This window comes from Scyliorhinus torazame, chromosome 1 (assembly GCF_047496885.1).
Source record: "Scyliorhinus torazame isolate Kashiwa2021f chromosome 1, sScyTor2.1, whole genome shotgun sequence".
NCBI lineage: Eukaryota > Metazoa > Chordata > Chondrichthyes > Carcharhiniformes > Scyliorhinidae > Scyliorhinus > Scyliorhinus torazame.
This window is the reverse complement of record NC_092707.1, coordinates 4750247-4772898: the sequence shown is the minus strand read 5'-3', so window position 1 is coordinate 4772898 and position 22652 is coordinate 4750247. Positions and strand designations below refer to the sequence as shown.

Here is a 22652-nt window from a genome sequence, read left to right as displayed (position 1 = left end):
ATCACAATCAGAAAAACCACAAGGTATGGCAAGAATGAGAAAATGAAAATGTAACTGGTCCAAGGGGGAATGCTCAAATGAGCTAAAAGTGCTTGATGTAAAGAATGGACTTCCAATGTGGAAGAGCCAATATTAGCCACTACTGGTAGTTTTCACCTTAATGAGCTCAATATATTCACCAGAAATAGAATTTTAAAACAATTCTTTGCTTATGAAAGTAACAATATTAATTAGTATGATTTACTCACTTGGATTTGACATTGATATTGATCCTGCTGAGACAAGATTTGGTCCTGGTATTGCTTTTCCACTAGTTTAAAGAGCTGCAGCCATCTTGCCTAACAACAGAAAGAAATATGCAATATATTATCTAATCAATGATAAGAATATATCATAATTTTCATTCACCAATAAATTTTCCCTCTCAGATTTCTCTAACTCGCAATTCTACCAATGATGTTCATTAGGATAGGTACTGGACAGTTGGCAATGCTCATGTCATCTTAGTTAAATGGCAACATTCTCACCTTGGGAGTTAGATGATTATGAGTTCAAGTAATACGCCTGGATTTTGGAATGTACTGTGGGTAACAATTTCAGTTTACTGAGTGACTGTGACAGTGTCAGTGGTATTGACATTTGGATGAAACATTAAACCCCCACAACCCCCCCCCAAATCCCTGTTCGATAGACGTAAATAAAATTTCAAGGCACATTTTCAAAGTGCAAGGAAAGTTGACTAATTTCTTGTCCAACATTCATCCTTTAACCAATACCATAAAAATGTTTCAATTGATCCTACAGCTCAGTTGCTATTTGTGGGATCTTCACCATCATAGAATCCCTACAGTCCAGCAGATGGCCATTTGGCCCATCGAGACTGCACCGACCCTTTGAAAGACCACCCTACCCAGGCCCAATCCGCCACCCTTTTCCTGTAACCCCACCCTCAGGGGAAATTTGGCATGACCAATCCACCTGACCTGACCGGCCCATCTTTGGATTGTAAAATGGCGGCATGGTGGTGCAGTGGTTAGCACTGCCACCTCACGGCACCGAGGACCCGGGTTCGATCCCAGCCGACTGTCCATGTGGAGTTGCTACATTCTCCCAGTGTCTGCATGGGAATCACCCCCACAACCCAAAGATGTGCAGGGTAGGTGGAGTGGCCACACTAAATTGTCCCTTAATTGGAAAAAAAATGTTTTTTTTTTTAATCTTTGACTGTGGGAGGAAACCCACACAGAAACTGGGAGAATGTGCAAACTCCACATAAACAGTCACACCTTGCTGTGTGGCTGCCACATTCACCTACATAATAATGACTACAATTCAAAAGTAATTTATCAGCTGTGAATCACTTTGCGATATCACAAAGGCATAAAAGTCATAAAGGAATCCAAGTTTTCCTTTCTTTCTAAACAAACTATGCAATGGTTTTCTTACTTCAAGAAGACAATTGGCCGTTATTTTAATTTCAAAAGTGTTATATTAGAGATTTTTTTTTTAAACTAGAAGTCACCTGGAGAATGTGCAGATGATGTCAAATAGTGAGAAAAATTATATGGCAAGGCTACTTCTTGAGATCAGCTAATTCAACACAGATCAAGAATCAAGCCTGCAACCTGGCTGGTCCAAGTTGACCAACCCAAACAGCTTTGCATTAATTCATATTAACATTGCATTTTAAACAATAGTATAACTTAATTTCTGAAATGGAACCAGACAACTAACCTCACAGCTCTTCAGAATCTCAGGATCTGTCCCACTGGTATTTTGAATCTCTTGCATTAGAGTGCCCAAGGTTTCAAGCGCACTTGGATTAATCAATGGTAAATTTTTCCTCAAATTTTCATGAAAGGGGTACCTGATTGGGGAGAGGAGGCTGAAGTCATACGGATTAGATGCAAGAAAACAATTAAAGTTTACTCACTGAGCAGGGTTAAGATATTCAGAATGGATTGAATCGGTTCGAAAAAACAGGTCACCACCACCTTCTCAAAGGCAATTCGGGCTGGGCAATAAATGCTGCCCTAGCCAGTGATGTACACAGCCCGTAAAATAATTAAAAAGTTAAAACTGGAAATACCCATAACATTCCCAGTAGGCAACAACAAAGAATCTTCAATAGTTAAGTGCACCATTCTTTCACCAGCCACAAATCCACAATTTTTCTAAACACATCTGGTTACTTCAATAACATTTCAATTATTTATCCTTTGTATTAATTTAATAATTTCTTTAAAAGGTTACCCAGATTAATTATTTCAGCTGAACATGAACAATCACTTTGCAATCATAGAGAACACTTAATCAGCACTGTTCGCATATGAATGCCTAACACTCATAATAAATTCTGCTATTTTATTCAGGGTATTAACCATTCAGCACCTTCCCTTACTGAAAGAGAAGAATTCACTGATTAATGAATATGTGCCTGAATGTATTAAACAACAACTCAAGAGTTTCAATGACTATGAATAACTGCACACGGGATCCCTGGTCGTGCACTCAGAGCCTGCGCGGACCATCTGCAGATGTGTTCCCGGACATCTTTAACCTGTCCCTACTCCGCTCCAAGGTCCCCACCTGCTTCAAAAGACCACCATCATACCGGTGCCAAAGAAGAACCAGGCAACGTGCCTCAATGACTACCGTCCAGTGGCCCTGACTTCAGTCATAATGAAGTGCTTCGAGAGGTTAGTAATGAAAAGCATCAACTCCATACTCCCAGAACATCAAGATCCACAGCAATTTGAATACCACCTCAACCGGTCCACAACAGACGCCATGGTATGGCAACTGCTCGGCCCAAGACCACAAGAAACTTCAGAGAGTCGTGAACACAGCCCAGTCCATCACACGAACCTGCCTCCTATCCACTGACTCTATGTACACCTCCCCCTGCCAGAGGAAAGCGGGCAGCATAATCAAAGACCCCTCCCTCCCAGCTTGCTCACTCTTCCAACTTTTCCCATCGGGCAAGAGATACAAAAGTCTGAGAACACGCACAAACAAATTCAAAAACAGCTTCTTTCCCACGGTTACCAGACTCCTAAACGACCCTCTTATGGACTGACCTGGTTAATACTACACTCCTGAATGCTTCACCCGATGCCGGTGTCTACGTATTTACATTGTGGGCCTTGTGTTGCCCTTTTATGTATTTTCATTTTATTTTATTTTCATGTACTAAATGATCTGTTTGAGCTGCTCGCAGAAAACCCTAACCCTAATGTACCTCAGTACACGTGACAATTAACAAATCCAAATTGGGCTGTTTCCCTTTGCCAGGCGACTTGTTACATCTAGTAGCAGAAAACAGGCGCTACAGCTAAAAGCCAATAAAAGCTTTTACAAATTTTATTATCTAACTAGCTACTCTGATGCCTGATTTTATCTGGTCAATATTTTGGTCAGCTTTTGATGAATTTTTAAAATGTTCCAATTCTCAAACTTATTACCCTATTTGGCAACATTATAAGATGCTTTTCTTTTAATCTAATACCATCTTTAACTTCTCATTAGTCACAGTTGGGCCACTGTCCCCTAAGGAAGTGTATTTTATCGCAAATATAGAATTAATTCTTTAAATCTGTGTTATTGCCTACCTACCATCATAACACAGTGGGCTAAACAGCTGGCTTGTAATGCAGAACAATGCCAGCAGCGCTGGTTCAATTCCCGTACCAGCCTCCCCTTGTCCTATGTTCAATGAAGGTTTAAAAATAGAATTATTGGGAATCTAGGATTGGGAAGCTGGAGTGGTTGTGAATGAATCAATCTGTGAGAAAGAAATAATTCACCTGAGGAAGGAGCAGCGCTCCGAAAGCTAGTGACATCGAAACAAACCTGTTGGACTTTAACCTGGTGTTGTAAGACTTCGTAAAGAAATAATTCACCAGGAACTCTCTCTTTAAGACAAAGGTCAAATTAATTTCAACAGAATGCAATTATAAGGATTAAGAACTTTTCACATGGATATATGAAAAGGAGCATATTGTGATTTAATAGAATTAAACAGATCACAGCATGAAAGAGAAAAATGGCTGGGTTTCAAATGCAGGCAGCAACAAATAAATTTATCTACATACAGAATCTTGTGAAACTCTTAACTATTCCAAACTTAATAAAACTGACAGTTTATAGTTAAGCTATTTGTTCTTGAGGTATGGACAACATTGAAAAGAGTCTTAATGGAGTGTGGGAATAGATTTGCATGTGGTCCATATGACTATAAGACATAGGAGCAGAATTAGGCCATTCAGCACATTGTGTCTGCTCCGTCATTCAATTATGGCTGATATGTTATTAATCAAGAACCTATCTTAAAGACACTCAGTGATTTGGCCTCCACAGCCTTCTGCTGCAAAGAGTTCCACAGATTCACCACCCTCTGGCTGAAGAAATTCCTCCTTATTTCTGTTTTAAAGGATCGTCCCTTCAGTCTGAGGCTGTGCCCTCGGGTTCTAGTTTTTCCCTACAAGTGGAAACATCCTCTCAACGTCCACTCGTCCTTCTAAACTCCAACGAGTAGAGACCCAGAGTCCTCAAATGACATGCCCTTCATTCCAAGAATCATTCTTGTGAACCTCCTCTGGGCCATTTCCAAGGCCAGCACATCTTTCCTTAGACACAGGGTCCAAAAATGCTCACAATACTCAAAATCAAGAAAGTTAATGGGTTTTCTTCATAGGTTCATTCACCAGTTTATAAAGTTGTGTTTTTACAATAATTTCAACTTATGATGCCGCATTATTAATAGTTATTTAAATACTAGGCACCCATACCCCAACATAAAATGTAAAAACATAGAAATACATAGGGCTAGAAGTCATTATACAGCGCAACAAAGCCCTGGATATAACCATACCTTAAGTTCTATGAGCAGTTATGGGCACCACATTTGAGGAAAGATATACCCGTCTTGGAGGGAGTGTAGTGTACATTTGGCAGATTAATACCAGGATTCCACCGGTTAAATTATGAGGAGCAATTACACAAACTAGACTTGTATTCTCTAGAATCTAGAACAGTACGAAGTCTTACAACACCAGGTTAAAGTCCAACAGGTTTGTTTCGATGTCACTAGCTTTCGGAGCGCTGCTCCTTCCTCAGGTGAATGAAGAGGTCTGTTCCAGAAACACATATATAGACAAATTCAAAGATGCCAAACAATGCTTGGAATGCGAGCATTAGCAGGTGATTAAATCTTTACAGATCCAGAGATGGGGTAACCCCAGGTTAAAGAGGTGTGAATTGTACCAAGCCAGGACAGTTGGTAGGATTTCGCAGGCCAGATGGTGGGGGATGAATGTAATGTGACATGAATCCCAGGTCCCGATTGAGGCCACACTCATGTGTGCGGAACTTGGCTATAAGTTTCTGCTCGGCGATTCTGCGTTGTCGTCGTCCAGTACTTCCCCGGAGCGGAGAAACTACGTCATCTTCTTCACAGCCTTCAACACGTCATTGATGACGATGAACATCTTGCCAAGGTCATCCCCACACCCCCACTACTTGCCTTCAAACAACCGCGCAACCTCAAACGAACCATTGTTTGCAGCAAACTACCCAGTCTTCAGAACAGCGACCGCGACACCACACAACCCTGTCATGGCAATCTCTGCAAGACGTGCCAGATCATCGACATGGATACCACTATTACACGTGAGAACACCACCCACCAGGTACGCGGTACATACTCGTGCGACTCGGCCAACGTTGTCTACCTCATACGCTGCAGGAAAGGATGTCCCGAAGCGTGGTACATTGGCGAGACAATGCAGATGCTGCGACAACGAATGAACGGACATCGCGCAACAATCACCAGGCAGGAATGTTCCCTTCCAGTCGGGGAACACTTCAGCAGTCAAGGGCATTCAGCCTATGATCTCCGGGTAAGCGTTCTCCAAGGCGGCCTTCAGGACCCGCGACAACGCAGAATAGCCGAGCAGAAACTTATAGCCAAGTTCCGCACACATGAGTGCGGCCTCAACCGGGACCTGGGATTCATGTCGCATTACATTCATCCCCGCACCATCTGGCCTGCGAAATCCTACCAACTGTCCTGGCTTGGTACAATTCACACCTCTTTAACCTGGGGTTACCCCATCTCTGGATCTGTAAAGATTTAATCACCTGCTAATGCTTGCATTCTAAGCATTGTTAGGCATCTTTGAATTTGTCTATATATGTGTTTCTGGAACAGACCTCTTCATTCACCTGAGGAAGGAGCAGCGCTCCGAAAGCTAGTGACATCGAAACAAACCTGTTGGACTTTAACCTGGTGTTGTAAGACTTCGTACTGTGCTCACCCCAGTCCAACGCCAGCATCTCCACATCATGGCTAGAATCTAGAGATTAAGAAGTCATTTGATCAAACTTTAAAAAGAGATTAAGGAGAACTCAACAGGTAGGTCGAGAGGAACTTGTTCTACTTGTTGGGGAATCTAGGACAAGGGACAGGAACTTTCTGGAGTAAAGTTAGGAAACACTTCTACAAGCAAAGGGCACAAACGGCACGAGAAGATTGAAATGCTCATCCACAAAGATCAAAGATCAATATTTAGGAGACAGTGACCATTGTATTTTGAGGATCAGAATTATAACAGAAAAGGAAAATAGGCCATCCAGAGTAAAAATAATTAACTGGGGGACAGCCAAGTTTAATGGGGCAAGATCAGAGCAGGGCTGGTTAGACTGAAATGAAAGGTTGGCATGAAAAATTATAGCTGAACAATGGGCTACATTCAAAACAAAAATGGTCCAGAACAGTCAAGATATATTCCCTTAAAAGGGAAAGGTAGGGCAAGCAAATCCAGAATTTCATGGGTGAAAAGGAAGAAAGAAATTAAGGCAACGGGCAAAAAACGTGCTTAGGACATGTGTCAGGTAGGAAATACAGTTGTGAAACAAGAATTCAGAGGGAAGGTGAAAATGCACATTAGAGAAGCAAAGCGGGATTGTGAAAAGGCTGACAACCAAAATAAAGGGGAATCCCAAGGTCTTCTATCAACATATATAAATGTATAGTACAAGGAGGAGTAGGGCCATTTAGAAACCTAAAAGAGAATTTACATGTGGAGGCTGGGGGCATGGCTGAGGTATTAAATGAATACTTTGCATCCATTTTTACCAAGGAGGTAGATGATAGGTGACAGACAAAATAATTCTGTTATTAAAAGGTTCAACATTGATAAGGAGGAAATGTTGAATGGACTGTCAGTGCTGAAAGTTGACCAGGAGATGCATCCAAAGCTATTGAAGGAAGTGAGGATGAAAATTGGCAAGGGCGCTGACCATAATCTTCCCGTCTCCTCGAGACTCAGGGGAAGTGCCAGAGGACTGGAGAATTGCAAATATTATGGCCTTGTTTTAAAAAAACTCTAAGGATAGCGCCCGCAATTACACACTAGTCATTTAACATCAGTGGTGGGCAAGCTTCTAGAAACAATTATTCAGGATAGAATTATAATCATATGGGAAAATGTGGGTTGACTAGGAAATGCCAGCCTGGATTTCTAACGGGGAAATATATGTTTAATAAACCTGCTGGAGTTCTTTGAGGAGATAACAGAAAGGACCAATGAGGGTAATGCTGTTGATGTGGTGAACATGGACTTTCAGAAGGTATTCGATGCAGAGCCACACAACAGACTTGTGAACAAAATTATAGCTCATGGAATAAAAGCAACGTGGCTACAAAACTTGCTGAATAATAGGAAGCAGAGAGTAATGGTCATTGGATATTTTTCAGGCTGGTGGAAGGTTTGTGTTGGTATTCCCCAGGAATCAATATTGGAATCCTTGTTTTTCCCAATATATATTAATGATCTAGATCTTGGAGTGCAGAGGATCATTTCAAAGTTTGCAGGTGACACAAAACTTGGAAGTCTTGTAAACTGTGAAGAGGACAGCGTAGAACTTCAAAAGGACATAGTGTGGTGTGGGCAGATTAATCTCAATGCAGAGAAGAGTGAGGTGATGTAATTTGGTAGGAAGAACATGGAGAGCCAATATAAAACAAAGGGGTAACATTTTTAAGGGGATGCAGGAACAGAGAGACCTGGGTGTAAATGTGCATAGATCATTGAAGGTGGTAGGAAAGGTGGAGAGAATCGTTAATAAAGCATATAGTATTCTTTATTAATAGGGGCATAGAGTTCAAGAGCAAGGAGGTTATGCTGAACGTATACAAGACACTGCTTAGACCTCAGCTGGAATACTGCGTACAGTTCTGGGAGCCACACTATAAGAAGGATGTGAATGCATTGGAGAGAGTGCAGAAGAGGTTTACAATAATGGTTCCAGTTGTGAGAAATGACAGTTCGGAGGATGGATTGGAGAGGTTGGGACAGTTCTCCTTAGAGAGAGGACAGCTAAAAGGAGATTACTTGAATAGATACAATATGCAGAGGTACAGGAGAAATGGCAGAGATGTAGCACTAAGTCATGATATTCGTTTGGAGAGATGGTATAGACATGATGGGCCAAATGGCCTCCTTCTGTGCCGTAATAATTCTGTGATTCTGTACAAATTAAAAGTTAAATCCATGCAAGTTAATTGAGTCTTTCTCATACCTATTTGCAGGCGGTGCAATATCTATGTGCTGTGCCACAGAATTATAACCAAGACCTTGATGAATTGCAGTTTTTGGCGAATTGTTGGTCATTTCTTTAACAGTTCGCAAGGACTCAGAATCGGAGTCCTCCATGGTCCCCCTGAAGCTTAACGGATATCGTCATCGACTGGAACGTTTGTCTGTTTCAAACTCGAAGGCCATCTGCTGAAAAGGAACATAGACATTAAGTTGGACAGTGACCCAATGCCACAATTGCTGTACTTTGTTTTGTTGGTGCTCTCAGTTCCTGCTATTACAATGGACCTCAAAAGTTTTAGTAGGGAGCAGACACGGTGTGCAAATGCTTTTCCCAAGTTGGATGGCAATGGATGGTCAAAATGAGGCAAGAATTTGCAAGGCAGATAATTCACATTCCTGGCAACAGGGTTCAATGTAAAGAGGAAATTAATTCACAAACTTTTTTTTGCCTCAGTGAGGTTTAAAGTCAGTAAAAAATAGACCTTTGCTCTATATCAATGAGGAAGGGAGGCAAAATGCATCAAGCTTGGAAAGATACCCTGATCCTTCGTGGCTGTTATAACCCCAATGGAGGTCCCGGGATCACAACCATACGGTTTCCCATGACCTCCCCGGAACATTAAGCCCTACTACTAACTGCTGGCGGTGGGCGAGGTCATTACTGCCCTCCATTTTATGGATTCATTCCCAGTCACGGCATCCACATCCACGGGTGGTCACAGACTGACCCTCAGCTAAACTGCGTCTGCCAACGGTGCAATATGGGGCTCAGCACAGGGCTTTACTGCAAGACCTGAAGGCCTACGCCCCAAAGATGTAGGAGCTTAGCATTGAATATGGCATGCTCCTTTGGGGGACCCGCGTGGTAGTCCCCGAACGTGGACACAGGCCTGCTCCTGATGGACCTCCACAATGGACTCCTAGACATGACCAAGATGAAAATGTTACCTTGCAGCTACATTTGGTGGCCCAGCGCCGCGTCGTGTGTCAGGAACACCAGATGTTTTTTTTAAAATTAATTTACGGGTGTGGTCAGGCCAGCATTTATTGCCCACCCCTAGTTGCCCTTCGGAAGGTGGTGGCGAGTTGTTAATTTTTCTGCAATATCGGAGCTATAGATACACCCGCTGTGCTGTTAAGGAGGTAGTTCCAGGATTTTGCCCCAGCGACAGTGAAGAAACGGCCATATATTTCCAAGTCAGGGCGGTGAGTGACTTGGAGGGGAGGTTCCCAGGTATCTGCTGCTCTCGTTCTTCTAGATGATAGTGGTCATAAGTTTGGAAGGTGCTGTCGAAGGAAACTTGGTGAGTTACTGCAGTGCATCTTGCAGATGCTACACACGGCTGCCACTGTTCGTCGGTGGTGGAAGGTTAAATGTTTGTGGAAGGAGGGAGATCAAGTGGGCAATCCAGCTTCTGGAGTGTTGTTGGAGCTGCACTCATCCAGGCAAGTGGAGAGAATTCCATTACACTCCTGACTTGTGCCTTGTAGATGGTGGACAGGCTCTGGGGGATCAGGAGTTGAGTTACTCGCCTTAGGATTCCTAGCTTTTGACCTGCCCTGGTAGCCACAGTATGTGGCTAGTCCAGTTCAGTTTCTATTCAATGATTACCCCCAAGATGTTGATTGTGGGGGATTCAGCGATGGTAATGCCATTGAATGTCAAGGGGTGATGGTTAGATCCTCTCTTGTAGGAGATGGGCATTGCCTGGCACTTGTGTGGCGCGAAAGTAACTTGCCACTTGTCAGCCCAAGCCTGGACATTGTCCAGTCTTGCTGCATTTGGAACCAAAAGAGAAAATGCTCGAAATCTCAGCAGGTCTGGCAACATCTGTAAGGAGAGAAAAAAGCTAACGTTTCAAGTCCAGGTGATCCTTTGTCAGAAATTCTAGCACATTTTCAGCTCACTTGAGATACCCGGAGGTGCTAACATCAGACAATAGTATGGTGTTTATGAGTGTGGAATTTGTGCCCGCCAACAGGATCCATCATGCGAGGACGGCCCCATACCACCCAGCTATGAATGGGTTGGCCGAGCAGGCGGTGCAAACATTTTTCTGAATGAAAAAGCAGACATCGGGTTCCTGGGAGACCCGCTCAGCCAGCTGCTTATTCTGCTGCCAGACAACCCCGCATGCCACGACGGGCATCGTGCCAGCTGAGATGTTGATCGCCGCCTCTGCACCAGTCGAGTCACATCTTCCAGGATATTGGTGGAAAAGTCCGCCATGCTCAGGGCGGAATCAAGGCGGACACAGGTTGCCGTAGGCCACTGCGTGATTTTGCCCCAGGAGGTGTGGGACATGTCTGGCAACGGAGGCGCTTGAATCCCAGGTGTCGTGTTGGCATAAACGAGTCCGGTTTCCTCCACATATGGGCGCAGGGCTGCGGGTCTAATCGCCACGTGGACTACCTCAAAAGCTACATGCCAGATACTGCAGCCATAATTGGCCATTGATTCAGACGTCCCAGCTCCGCCGTCTTCACTGCTAACCCTGGCTCCGCCGGTTGTTGAGGATCCAGAGGTCATTTTGCTTTTAAATATTTTTTATTATGTTTTAACATTTCATAACATACTATACACAACAAAACAAGATCAAAACATGAGCAGATACTGATGCTATAGGAATTGGGAGGGTGGCACGGCGGCGCAGTGGTTAGCACTGCTGCCTGCGGCGCTGAGGATCGGTTTTGATCCTGGCCCCAGGTCACTGTCTGTGTGGAGTTTGCACATTCTCCGTGTCTTCGTGGGTTTCACCCCCACAACCCAAAGATGTGCAGGTTGGGTGGAACAAGTGGTGAACAGCCTCCACGTTTCGTGGAAGCCTTCCTCGATCCTCGAATGGCATATTTTCTCTAGCCTGGTAGGACAGCCTGTCTGCAACTTTGGCTGGTGATGCCGATTGCCAGCCGAGTACGAGTCTCCGGTGGGCGATGAGGGCGGCAAAAGCCAGGGTGTCTGCCCCTCTCCCCATGAAGAGCTTTGGCTGTTCTGATACCCCGAAGACCGCCACTAGTGGGCACAGCTCCACCCCTCAACCCTGGGCATGGCTTCGAAGAAGGATGTCCAGTACCCGTCAAGCCTTGGACAAGCCCAGAACATATGGGTGCGGTTGGCCGGGCCTCCCTGGCACCATTCACACTTTTCTTCCACCCGGTAAGAACCCGCTCATTCTCTTCCTGGTTAGGTGCACCCTACAGCTGTGTTAAGCTCAGCCCTGTACACGTGGAGGTGAAGTTTGCCCGGTGAAGTGCTTCGATCCAGAGTCCTCCCCCATTATCTCCCTGCCTAGGTTCTTCCTCACACTTCCTTCTCGTCTCACCCAGGGGTCAGTGTACCTCTTCTAGCAGTCATCTGTACATGTCCACACAGTTTCCCTTCCCTAGTTCAATCACAGGCAGTAGCGCGTCCATTAGTGTGCTTCTCGTTATCTGGGGGAATGTCGTTGTTTCCTTGCGGAGGATGTTTTGGTTATATCCAAGTTTGTTCCTAGTCGGGAGCTGGAACTCATCTGTAAGCACCCCCAGGGTCGATACTCAATGTCAGCAAAACTAAGGAGCTGCTCATCGACTCAGGAAGCGAAGTGTCGTACACGCCAATGTCTACATCAATGGAGCCGTGGCGCCGATCCGGCTCAACCTCGCTCCACGTGTCCACCTCCCCAGCTTCTGCTGGTTTTACCGCCTCTTGGATGGTTTGAGGGCATCTGTTTTTATATATTTTTATTTGACTTTTCACATTTTAAATATACAACACAACAAAAGTACAACAAAAAACACCCCCATCTTTCAACATCCCAGTACTCAGAGTAAATGCCCCACATCCTCACCTCTCAGCAGCTGACGGTAACCAGCTCTTTAAAGTGTAATATAAACAGACCCCATCTCTTGTGGAACCCCTCACTTGCCACCCTCAAAATGAAAACCTTTCGCAAGTACAGGAACTCCATCAGGTCCCCCAGCCATACTGAGGGACAGGGCGGAGAGACTGACTTCTACCCCAACAGGACCCACCTGTGAGCAATCAGCGAGGCAAAGGCTAACACATCTGCCCCCGCTCCCGCCTGCAGCGCCAGCAAGACCAACACCCCAAATATGGCCCCAGGGCACTGGGCTCCAAATCCACATGCAGGGTGACCGACATTGTGCTGAAAAATGACCTCCTGAATTTTTCCAACTTCGGGCAGGACCAGAACAACTACAAGATTTGCCGGACCCCGCCCACACCATTCACAAATGTCCTCCACCCCCTCAAATAACCAGCTCATTTCGACTTTGTCGTGTGCGCTTTATGTACCACTTTTAGCTGTATCAACCCCAGCCTCGCACACGAGGTTGAGGCATTCAACCTCTGCAGCACCTCCCACCACAACCCCTCCTCCAGCGCCATCCCCAGCTCCTCCTCCCACTTGGCATTAACCAACGACGCCATATCCTCCTCCAAAATCCTCCCATAGATTGCCGAGACAACACTCCCCTCCAGCACCTTCACCGACAGCACCCCATCCAACGACAAGGAAGGCGCCACCGGAAAAATCAGGAAACTTTTCTTCACGAAATCCCGCATCTACATATACCTAAAGTCCTCCCCCCCACGCAGAATCTCAAACCGCCCCTTCAACTCCTCCAAACCGCCCTTCTAGAAATAAGTCCTTCATTTCCATCCATTTCTTCAACGTGGCCACCACCACCGGACTCCACCGTCCCATTCCCCTGTGTAACCAAAAGTACCTCGAATTCATGTGCACACTCACTTTTGGTTCTTTATGTAGCAATTTGGCTCATGCCAGAAACTTAAACCCAATCTCAAACCTCTCCTATACCACAAACAAATATTTCCACTCTCCATGGTCAAATGCTTTCTCTGCGTCCAGCGCTACCACCATCTCCAGCTCCCTCCCTTTTGGAGAGAGCATCACATTTAATAAACGACGCACGTTCAAAGATAACTGCCTACCCTTTATAAACACCATCAGAGACTTCCGGTTGCGGCTATGCGGAGCTAAGTCGCACATTCAGCGGCTCCCGCAAAAACGGATTTTTGGGCTCTTTTCAGGACCCCCAACGGCACTTTTTCGACGTTTCCCGGTGTGGGAAGGAGATTATAACAGTTCTCCGATAATATATGGCTTCTACTAGGAGCGGGGCAACTAAAAAGGTGGTGGTGGACCCGAAGAAGGTGCGAGAGAAGAACAACAAAATGGCAGCGGGCGGAGACCAGGCAGCGTGGATGCAGTGGACAGAGGAGCAGCAGGAGGGTATCCAGCGCTGCTTCAGAGATTAAAGCAGACCTGCTAGAGCCGATGAAGGCTTCTATTGATAAGCTGCTGGAGACACAAACGGCTCAGGGGGTGGCGATCCGCGAGGCTCGACAAAAGATCTCCGACAACGAGGCCTGGCAGTAAAGGTTGAGGCACAGGAGGCGCTCCACAAGAAATGGAGCGGTTCGAGGAGATGGAGAATCGGTCGAGGCGGAAGAATCTGCGGATTCTGGGCCTCCCGGAGGGGCCGGACGTGGGGGCCTATGTGGTCACCATGTTGAACTCGCTGATGGGAGCGGGGTCCTTCGAGGGGCCCCTGGGGCTGGAAGGTGCCCATAGAGTGCAGGCGAGGAGGCCCAAGGCTAATGAGCCTCCGCGGGCGGTGCTGGTGAGGTTCCATCGGTTCGTTGATCGGGTGTGTTATATTCAGGTGGGCCAAGGAGAGGAGCAGCAGGTGGGAGAACGCAGAGGTTTGAATATACCAGGACTGGAGTGCGGAGGTGGAGAAGAGGAGAGCTGGGTACAATCGAGCAAAGGCAGTGCTGCACAGGAAGGGGGTGAAGTTTGGCATGTTGCAGCCGGCGCAACTGTGGGTCAGCTACAAGGACCGGCACCATTATTTTGAGTCTCTGGAGGAGGCGTGGGCCTTTGCTCAGGCCGAGACGTTGGACATAGATTGAGGGTCGGGGTGGGCGTTTGGGGACTGCGGTTGATATGTTTTTTTTTTGGAGGGGGGGGGGGAGCCTTTGCTTTGCTCCTGGTTTCTTTTTCTCTGTGTTTTTCTCTTTCGGGTCGGTGAGGGTGGTTGGGGCGGGTTGGGCACTGTTTTGGTTGGGTTGGTCGGGGTGGGGCTCTTGGAGGGGGATAGGTAAACGGAACAGGGGTGGTGGCCGGCGGTGAGATGGGACCTCGCGGAGGAGGGGGAGGCCCGAGTCGGGGGTGAAGGGACTGGGCCTGTAAAAGGAGCTGCGTCAGAGGTGGCGGGGCCGGGTAGGTGGAAAGCGCGGGTTTTTCCCCGTGCTGAAGACTGGAGGGGGCGGGGCCGGGGCCAGGAAGCGAGGGTTGTTTCCCGCGCTTAGAATGGAAGGGGGAGGGGGAGAGCCTATGGATGGGGAACGGGAGAGGAGGGTGTGTCACACAATGGGGGAGTCGAAGGAGAGGCGGGAGTAGCCGGGGTCAGCTGACTTGCGGAAGTGCAATGGGGGGAGCAAATCAGCTAAGGGGGGGGGAGAGAATCGAGTTGCTGCTGCTACGATCAAGGGGGATCTGGAGCAAGTGGGGGGGTTGAGACGGGGGTATGCCGCCGTGGGGAACGGGCCGGGTGTGGGGTGCGGGCGTGTGGCTGGCCGAGGAGGGGTTATGGCTAGTCGGCGGGGGAGGGGGGAGGGTAGCCCCCTGATCCGGCTGATAACCTGGAATGTAAGGGGACTGAATGGGCCGGTTAAGCGGGCCCACATGTTCGCGCACCTGAAGGGTCTGAAGGCGGATGTGGTTATGCTCCAGGAGACACACCTGAAGGTGGCAGACCAGGTAAGATTGAGGAAAGGGTGGGTAGGTCAGGTGTTTCACTCAGGGCTGGATGCCAAAAATTGAGGGGTAGTGATCTTGGTGGGAAAGAAGGTGTCATTCGAGGCGTCGAGCATTGTGGCAGATAATGGCAGTAGGTACGTAATGGTAAGTGGTAAGTTACAGGGAGAGAGGGTGGTGCTGGTCAATGTGTATGCTCCGAATTGGGACGATGCGGGTTTTATGCGGCGTATGTTGGGTCGGATCCCAGACTTGGAAGTGGGGGGCCTGAAATTGGGGGAGACTTTAACACGGTGCTGGATCCGGCACTGGATCGCTCCAGGTCTAGGACGGGTAGGAAGCCGGCAGCGGCTAGAGTGCTGAGGGGATTTATGGACCAGATGGGAGGGGTGGACCCTTGGAGATTTGCAAGGCCGGAGGCTAGGGAATTTTCATTCTTCTCACATGTCCATAAGGCTTATTCCCGAATCGACTTTTTCATTTTCAGCAGAGCGCTGATAGCGAGAGTAGAGGATACTGAGTATTCGGCAATAGCCATTTCGGACCACGCCCCGCATTGGGTGGACTTGGAGATGGGGGAGGAGAGGGACCAGCGCCCGTTGTGGCACTTGGAGGTGGGGCTGTTGGCGGATGAGGAGGTGAGCGAGCGGGTCCGAGGAAGTATAGAGAGATACTTGGAGACCAATGACAACGGGGAGGTCCGAATGGGGATAGTATGCGAGGCACTGAAGGCGGTGGTGAGGAGAGAGCTGATCTCCATTAGGGCCCACAAGGAGCGGAGGAAGCGGGGGGAGAGGGAGAGTCTGGTGGGGGAGATGGTGAGGGTAGACAGGAGGTATGTGGGGGTGCCCGAGGAAGGATTGTTGAGGAAGAGGCGCAGCCTCCAGGCCGAATTCGACCTGGTGACCACCAGGAAGGCGGAGGTGCAGTGGAGGAAGGCCATGGGGGCGATTTACGAGTATGGGGAAAAGGCAAGCCGGATGCTGGCGTATCAGTTTCGGAAGCGGCTAGGGAGATCGGGGGAGTTAAGGTCAGGGGAGGGAGTGTGGTGCGGAGTGCGGATGGCATCAATGGGGTCTTCAGGGACTTTTACGAGGAATTGTACCGATCCGAGCCCCATGGGAGGGAGGGATGGGCCGCTTGGACCAATTGAAGTTTCCAAAGGTGGAAGAGGGACTGGTGGCCCCGATTGGGCTGGAGGAGCTGACCAAAGGGATAGGAAGCATGCAGGCGCGGAAGGCGCCGGGGCCGGACAGTTTGCCGGTCAAATTCTATAAAGAATATATGGACCTGTTGGGCCCGTTGCTAGTCAGGACTTCAATGAGGCGGGGGGGGGGGAGAATGTCCCAGGCACTGATTTCCTTGATTCTGAAGCGGGGCAAGGATCCCCTGCAGTGTGGGTCTTGCAGACCGATTTCGTTTCTAAATGTAGATGCCAAGGTGCTGACGATGGTCTTAGCCACGAGGATTGAGGATTGTGTGCCGCAGATCATCCACGAAGACCAGACGGGGTTCGTGAAGGGGAGGCAGTTGAACGCGAATGCGCGGACGGTTTTGAACGTTATCATGATGCCGGTGAGGGAGAGGGAGGAGGAGATAGTGGTGGCGATGGACGCTGAGAAAGCCTTCGATAGGGTAGAGTGGGGGTACCTGTGGGAGGTGCTGAAGAGGTTCGGATTTGTCAGGTGGGTTAGGCTGTTGTACGAGGTCCCGATGGCGAGTGTGGACACAAAAAGGTCAGAGTACTTTTGGTTGCACCGAGGGACGTGGCAGGGGTGTCCCCTGTCCCCCCTGCTCTTCTCACTGGCGATTGAATCCCTGGCTACGGCACTGAGGGAGTCAAGGAACTGGAGGGGGTTGGTGCGGGGTGGGGAGGAGCATAGGGTGTCGCCCTATGCGGACAACCTGCTGCTATATATGTGGCGGACCCGGTGGGAGGAATGCCGGAGGTAATGAGAATTCTTAGGGAATTCGGGGACTTTTCGGGGTACAAGCTCAACATGGGGAAGAGCGAGCTGTTTGTGGTTCTCCAAGGGGACCAGGAGAGTGGATTGGCGAGCTCCCACTAAAAAGGGCGGAGAGGAGCTTCAGGTATTTGGTGGTCCAGGCTGCCAGGAGCCGGGGGGCCCTGCATAGGCTTAATTTTACAAGGCTGGTGGAGCAATTGGAGGAGGAGTTCAAGAGGTGGGGCACATTGCCAATGTCCTTGGCGGGTAGAGTGCAGTCAATCAAAATGACGGTGCTCTCAAGGTTTTTGTTCCTGTTCCAGTGCCTCCCCGTGTTTATCCCAAAGGCTTTTTTTAGGCGGATTAACAGGAGTATAGTGGGGTTTGTGTGGGCGCGAGGGACTCCGAGGATGAGAAGGGTGTTCCTGGAGTGGAGTAGAGATAGGGGGGGACTGGCGCTGCCCAACCTCTGTGGGTACTACTGGGCCGCCAATACGACGATGGTGCGCAAGTGGGTGATGGAGGGCGAGGGGGCTGATGGAAGAGGCTGGAGATGGCGTCTTGTGTGGGTATGAGTCTGGACGCCGCTCCCTCCAAGGAGGTATACCAAGAGCCCGGTGGTGGCGGCTGCCCTCAAAATCTGGGGGCAGTGGAGGCGGCATAGGGGGGAAGTTGGGGCCTCGGCGTGGACCCCAATATGGGGGAACCACCGGTTCGCCCCAGAGAGAACAGGTGGAGGGTTTTCGGGGTGGCACAGGGCAGGGATACGAACGTTGGGGGACCTGTTTGTGGACGGGGAGTTCGCGAGCCTGGGTGAGCTGGAGGAGAAGTACGGGCTCCCCCCGGGGAACACCTTCAGGTACTTACAGGTAAGGGCATTTGCCAGACGGCAGGTGGTGGAATTCCCGAGGCTACTGCCACACACAGTACAGGACAGGGTGCTCTCGGGGGGGGGGGGGGAAGATCTCGGAAACTTACCAGGTGATGCAGGAGGAGGAGGTGGCCTCGATAGTGGAGGTGAAAGGTAAGTGGCAGGAGGAGTGGGGAGAGGAAATGGAGGAAGGGACGTGGGCAGATGCCCTAGGGAGGGTGAACTCTTCCTCATCGTGCGCGAGGCTCAGCCTCATACAGTTTAAGGTGCTGCACAAGGCACACATGACCGGGACAAGGATGAGCCGGTTTTTTGGGGGTGAGGACAGGTGTGTTAGGTGTTCAGGGAGCCCAGCAAATCACACCCATATGTTCTGGGCATGCCCAGCGCTGGAGGAATTTTGGAAGGGTGTAGCGAGGACGGTGTCGAGGGTGGTAGGATCCAGGGTCAAACCGGGCTGGGGGCTCACAATATTTGGGGTGGCAGAGGAGCCGGGAGTGCAGGAGGCGAAAGAGGCCGGTATTCTGGCCTTTGCGTCCCTGTTAGTCCGGCGAAGGATTCTTCTTCAGTGGAAGGATGAGAGGCCCCCAAGCGTGGAATCCTGGATCAACGATATGGCGGGGTTCATTAAATTGGAGAAGGTGAAATTTGTCTTGAAAGGGTCGGTACAAGGGTTCCTTAGGCGGTGGCAACCGTTCTTAGACTTCCTGGCAGAACGGTAGACATTGGTCAATGGCAGCAGCAGCAGGGTTGTTACTTTACTTTATTTCTGTTTCAGGGGGGTGTATATACCAGTTGTGTTAAGTCGGGGTGTTAATGTTAATTTATTATTTATGTACAGGGGGAGGGAGGGTTGCTTTTCTAGACCGTGTTTTGTATTTAACCCTGTTGAGTTCCTTTTTCATTTTGTTATTGATATTTTATGAAAACCTTAATAAAAATTATTTTTTAAAAAATAAAAAAATAAACACCATCAGATCTTCCCCAATCGTCTGCAGGTGGCACTCTTCCAATGTACGCGACAAGAATCTTGCCATCCATGCTTAGCACAGATATTGGCCTATACCACCCACATTCCACCAGGTCATCATCCTTTTTTTAATAACAGCGAAATGGACGCCTGACCCATCGTCTCCGGAAACGCCCCCATTAGCTGCAGTGCCCGCAAACATCTCGACCAACAGCAGTGTCAGCCTATCCAAAAACCTTTTATAAAACTCCACCAGGGATTTATCCGACCACGGTGCCTTGCCCGTTTGCATCTTTCCGCTGTCCAAACCTCCTCAATCCCCATTGGCTCTTCCAAGCATGCCCCCTCCTCCTCTAAGACACTCCACCCGCACCCGCACCCCCCCCCCCCCCCCCAAGAAAATCCCTCATATCTGACTTCCCCCAGGGGCTCTGGCCTACAAGACCTTTTCTAAAACTCCTCAAATGCCTTGTTCACCTGTTCCGGCACTACCACCAGCCGCCCTGCCCTATCCTGGACGCAAACAATCTCTCATGCAGCCGCCTGCTGGCAGTGCTAGAATGCCAGCAAGCAACTGGCCTTCTCCCCATATTCATATACTACCCCCTTGGTCCGCCTTAACTGCCGAACCGCTTTTCCTGTGGACAGAAGGTCAAACCATGCTTACAATTCCCTTCTCCTCATCAGAGGTTCCGGAGTGGGATCCTCCGCATACTTCCCATCCACCTCCAAGATTTCCTCTACCAGCCACAGCTCTCTTGCCTCCCTGTCCACCTGAGTCTTAAACAAGATGATCTCGCCCCTTGCCACCGCATTCAGCACTTCCAGGTCACTGACGGTGAGACCTCCCCATTCCTATTGAACCCCACGTAGTCATCAATCACCTTTGCCGTCTTTACACAAAAATCCGGGTCCACAAGCAGCCCCACAACCATCGCGCTGCCAGCTCCTTTGTTTGAGGGTATCTCTAGCTAGCTCCGTGGCCTATTTTCAGGGTAAATGTGCCAAATTCCCAGAGGAAGAGCACATCCTCACCAACTGACATCAGCTTTGTAACAGCCTCTCGCTCTCCCTTTTTGGTTTGAGGAGGCAAGGAGGGAAATACTACAGCAATGTAATGTTTGGGACTCCAGGATGGTATGTTGCCTCCCTGGCGCCAGGGTCCAGGATGTCTCCGAACGGGTAGAGGGCATCCTGTAGGGGGAGGGCAAACAGGCAGAGGTCGTTGTACATATTGGTACTAACGACATAGGCAGGAAGGGGCATGAGGTCCTGCAGCAGGAGTTCAGGGAGCTAGGCAGAAAGTTAAAAGACAGGACCTCTAGGGTTGTAATCTCGGGATTACTCCCTGGGCCACGTGCCAGTGAGGCTAGAAATAGGAACATAGAGCAGCTAAACACGTGGCTAAACAGCTGGTGTAGGAGGTAGGGTTTCCGTTATCTGGACCACTGGGAGCTCTTCCGGGGCAGGTGTGACCCATGTAAGGACGGGTTGCATCTAAACTGGAGAGGCATAAATATCCTGGCCGCGAGGTTTGCTAGTGTCACACGGGAGGGTTTAAACTAGCATGGCAGGGGGGTGGGCACGGGAGCAATAGGTCAGAAGGTGAGAGCATTGAGGGTGAACTAGGGAATAGGGACAGTGGGGCTCCTAGGCAGAGCAGACAGGGAGAAGTTGCTGAACACAGCGGGTCTGGTGGCCTGAAGTGCATATGTTTTAATGCAAGAAGTATTACGGGTAAGGAAGATGAACTTAGAGCTTGGATTAGTACTTGGAACTATGATGTTGTTGCCATTACAGAGACCTGGTTGAGGGAAGGGCAGGATTGGCAGCTAAACGTTCCAGGATTTAGATGTTTCAGGCGGGATAGAGGGGGATGTAAAAGGGGTGGCGGAGTTGCGCTACTGGTTCGGGAGAATATCACAGCTGTACTGCGGGAGGACACCTCAGAGGGCAGTGAGGCGATATGGGTATAGATCAGGAATAAGAAGGGTGCAGTCACAATGTTGGGGGTTTACTACAGGCCTCCCAACAGCCAGCGGGAGATAGAGGAGCAGATAGGTAGACAGATTTTGGAAAAGAGTAAAAACAACAGGGTTGTGGTGATGGGAGACTTCAACTTCCCCAATATTGACTGGGACTCACTTCGTGCCAGGGGCTTAGACGGGGCGGAGTTTGTAAGGAGCATCCAGGAGGGCTTCTTAAAACAATATGTAGACAGTCCAACTAGGGAAGGGGCGGTACTGGACCTGGTATTGGGGAATGAGCCCAGCCAGGTGGTAGATGTTTCAGTAGGGGAGCATTTCGGTAACAGTGACCACAATTCAGTAAGTTTTAAAGTACTGGTGGACAAGGATAAGAGTGGTCCGAGGATGAATGTGCTAAATTGGGGGAAGGCTAATTATAACAATATTAGGCGGGAACTGAAGAACATAGATTGGGGGCGGATGTTTGAGGGCAAAACAACATCTGACATGTGGGAGGCTTTCAAGTGGCAGTTGAAAGGAATACAGGACCGGCATGTTCCTGTGAGGAAGAAAGATAAATACGGCAATTTTCGGGAACCTTCGATGACGAGTGATATTGTCGGCCTCGTCAAAAAGAAAAAGGAGGCATTTGTCAGGGCTAAAAGGCTGTGAACAGACGAAGCCTGCGTGGAATATAAGGAAAGTAGGAAGGAACTTAAGCAAGGAGTCAGGAGGGCTAGAAGGGGTCACGAAAAGTCATTGGCAAACAGGGTTAAGGAAAATCCCAAGGCTTTTTACACGTACATAAAAAGCAAGAGGGTAGCCAGGGAAAGGGTTGGCCCACTGAAGGATAGGCAAGGGAATCTATGTGTGGAGCCAGAGGAAATGGGCGAGGTACTAAATGAATACTTTGCATCAGTATTCACCAAAGAGAAGGAATTGGTAGATGTTGAGTCTGGAGAAGGGGGTGTAGATAGCCTGGGTCGCATTGTGATCCAAAAAGATGAGGTGTTGGGTGTCTTAAAAAATATTAAGGTAGATAAGTCCCCAGGGCCTGATGGGATCTACCCCAGAATACTGAAGGAGGCTGGAGAGGAAATTGCTGAGGCCTTGACAGAAATCTTTGGATCCTCGCTGTCTTCAGGGGATGTCCCGGAGGACTGGAGAATAGCCAATGTTGTTCCTCTGTTTAAGAAGGGTAGCAAGGATAATCCCGGGAACTACAGGCCGGTGAGCCTTACTTCAGTGGTAGGGAAATTACTGGAGAGAATTCTTCGAGACAGGATCTATTCCCATTTGGAAGCAAATGGACGTATTAGTGAGAGGCAGCACGGTTTTGTGAAGGGGAGGTCGTGTCTCACTAACTTGATAGAGTTTTTCGAGGAGGTCACTAAGATGATTGATGCAGGTAGGGCAGTAGATGTTGTCTATATGGACTTCAGTAAGGCCTTTGACAAGGTCCCTCATGGTAGACTAGTACAAAAGGTGAAGTCACACGGGATCAGGG

At 48.7% G+C, this 22652-nt stretch overlaps 1 protein-coding gene across 6 annotated transcripts in view; it reads right to left on the bottom strand.

Moving 5' to 3' along the window:
• The window catches only part of LOC140428264 (M-phase phosphoprotein 9), a 266696-nt gene that overhangs the window by 233573 nt on the left and 10471 nt on the right, over positions 1–22652 (bottom strand). For 3 of the 6 annotated variants that reach the window (XM_072514583.1, XM_072514671.1, XM_072514755.1), the window contains exons 2-4: positions 8584–8789; positions 1735–1867; positions 249–338 (exon numbers count right to left, since the gene is read on the bottom strand). In XM_072514583.1, the coding sequence (XP_072370684.1) occupies positions 249–338; positions 1735–1867; positions 8584–8717 (357 nt within the window). In that variant the 5' untranslated portion in view covers positions 8718–8789. The remainder of the gene's footprint in view (positions 1–248; positions 339–1734; positions 1868–8583; positions 8790–22652) is intronic. The other 3 variants (XM_072514911.1, XM_072514834.1, XM_072514998.1) reach the window with 1 other exon arrangement.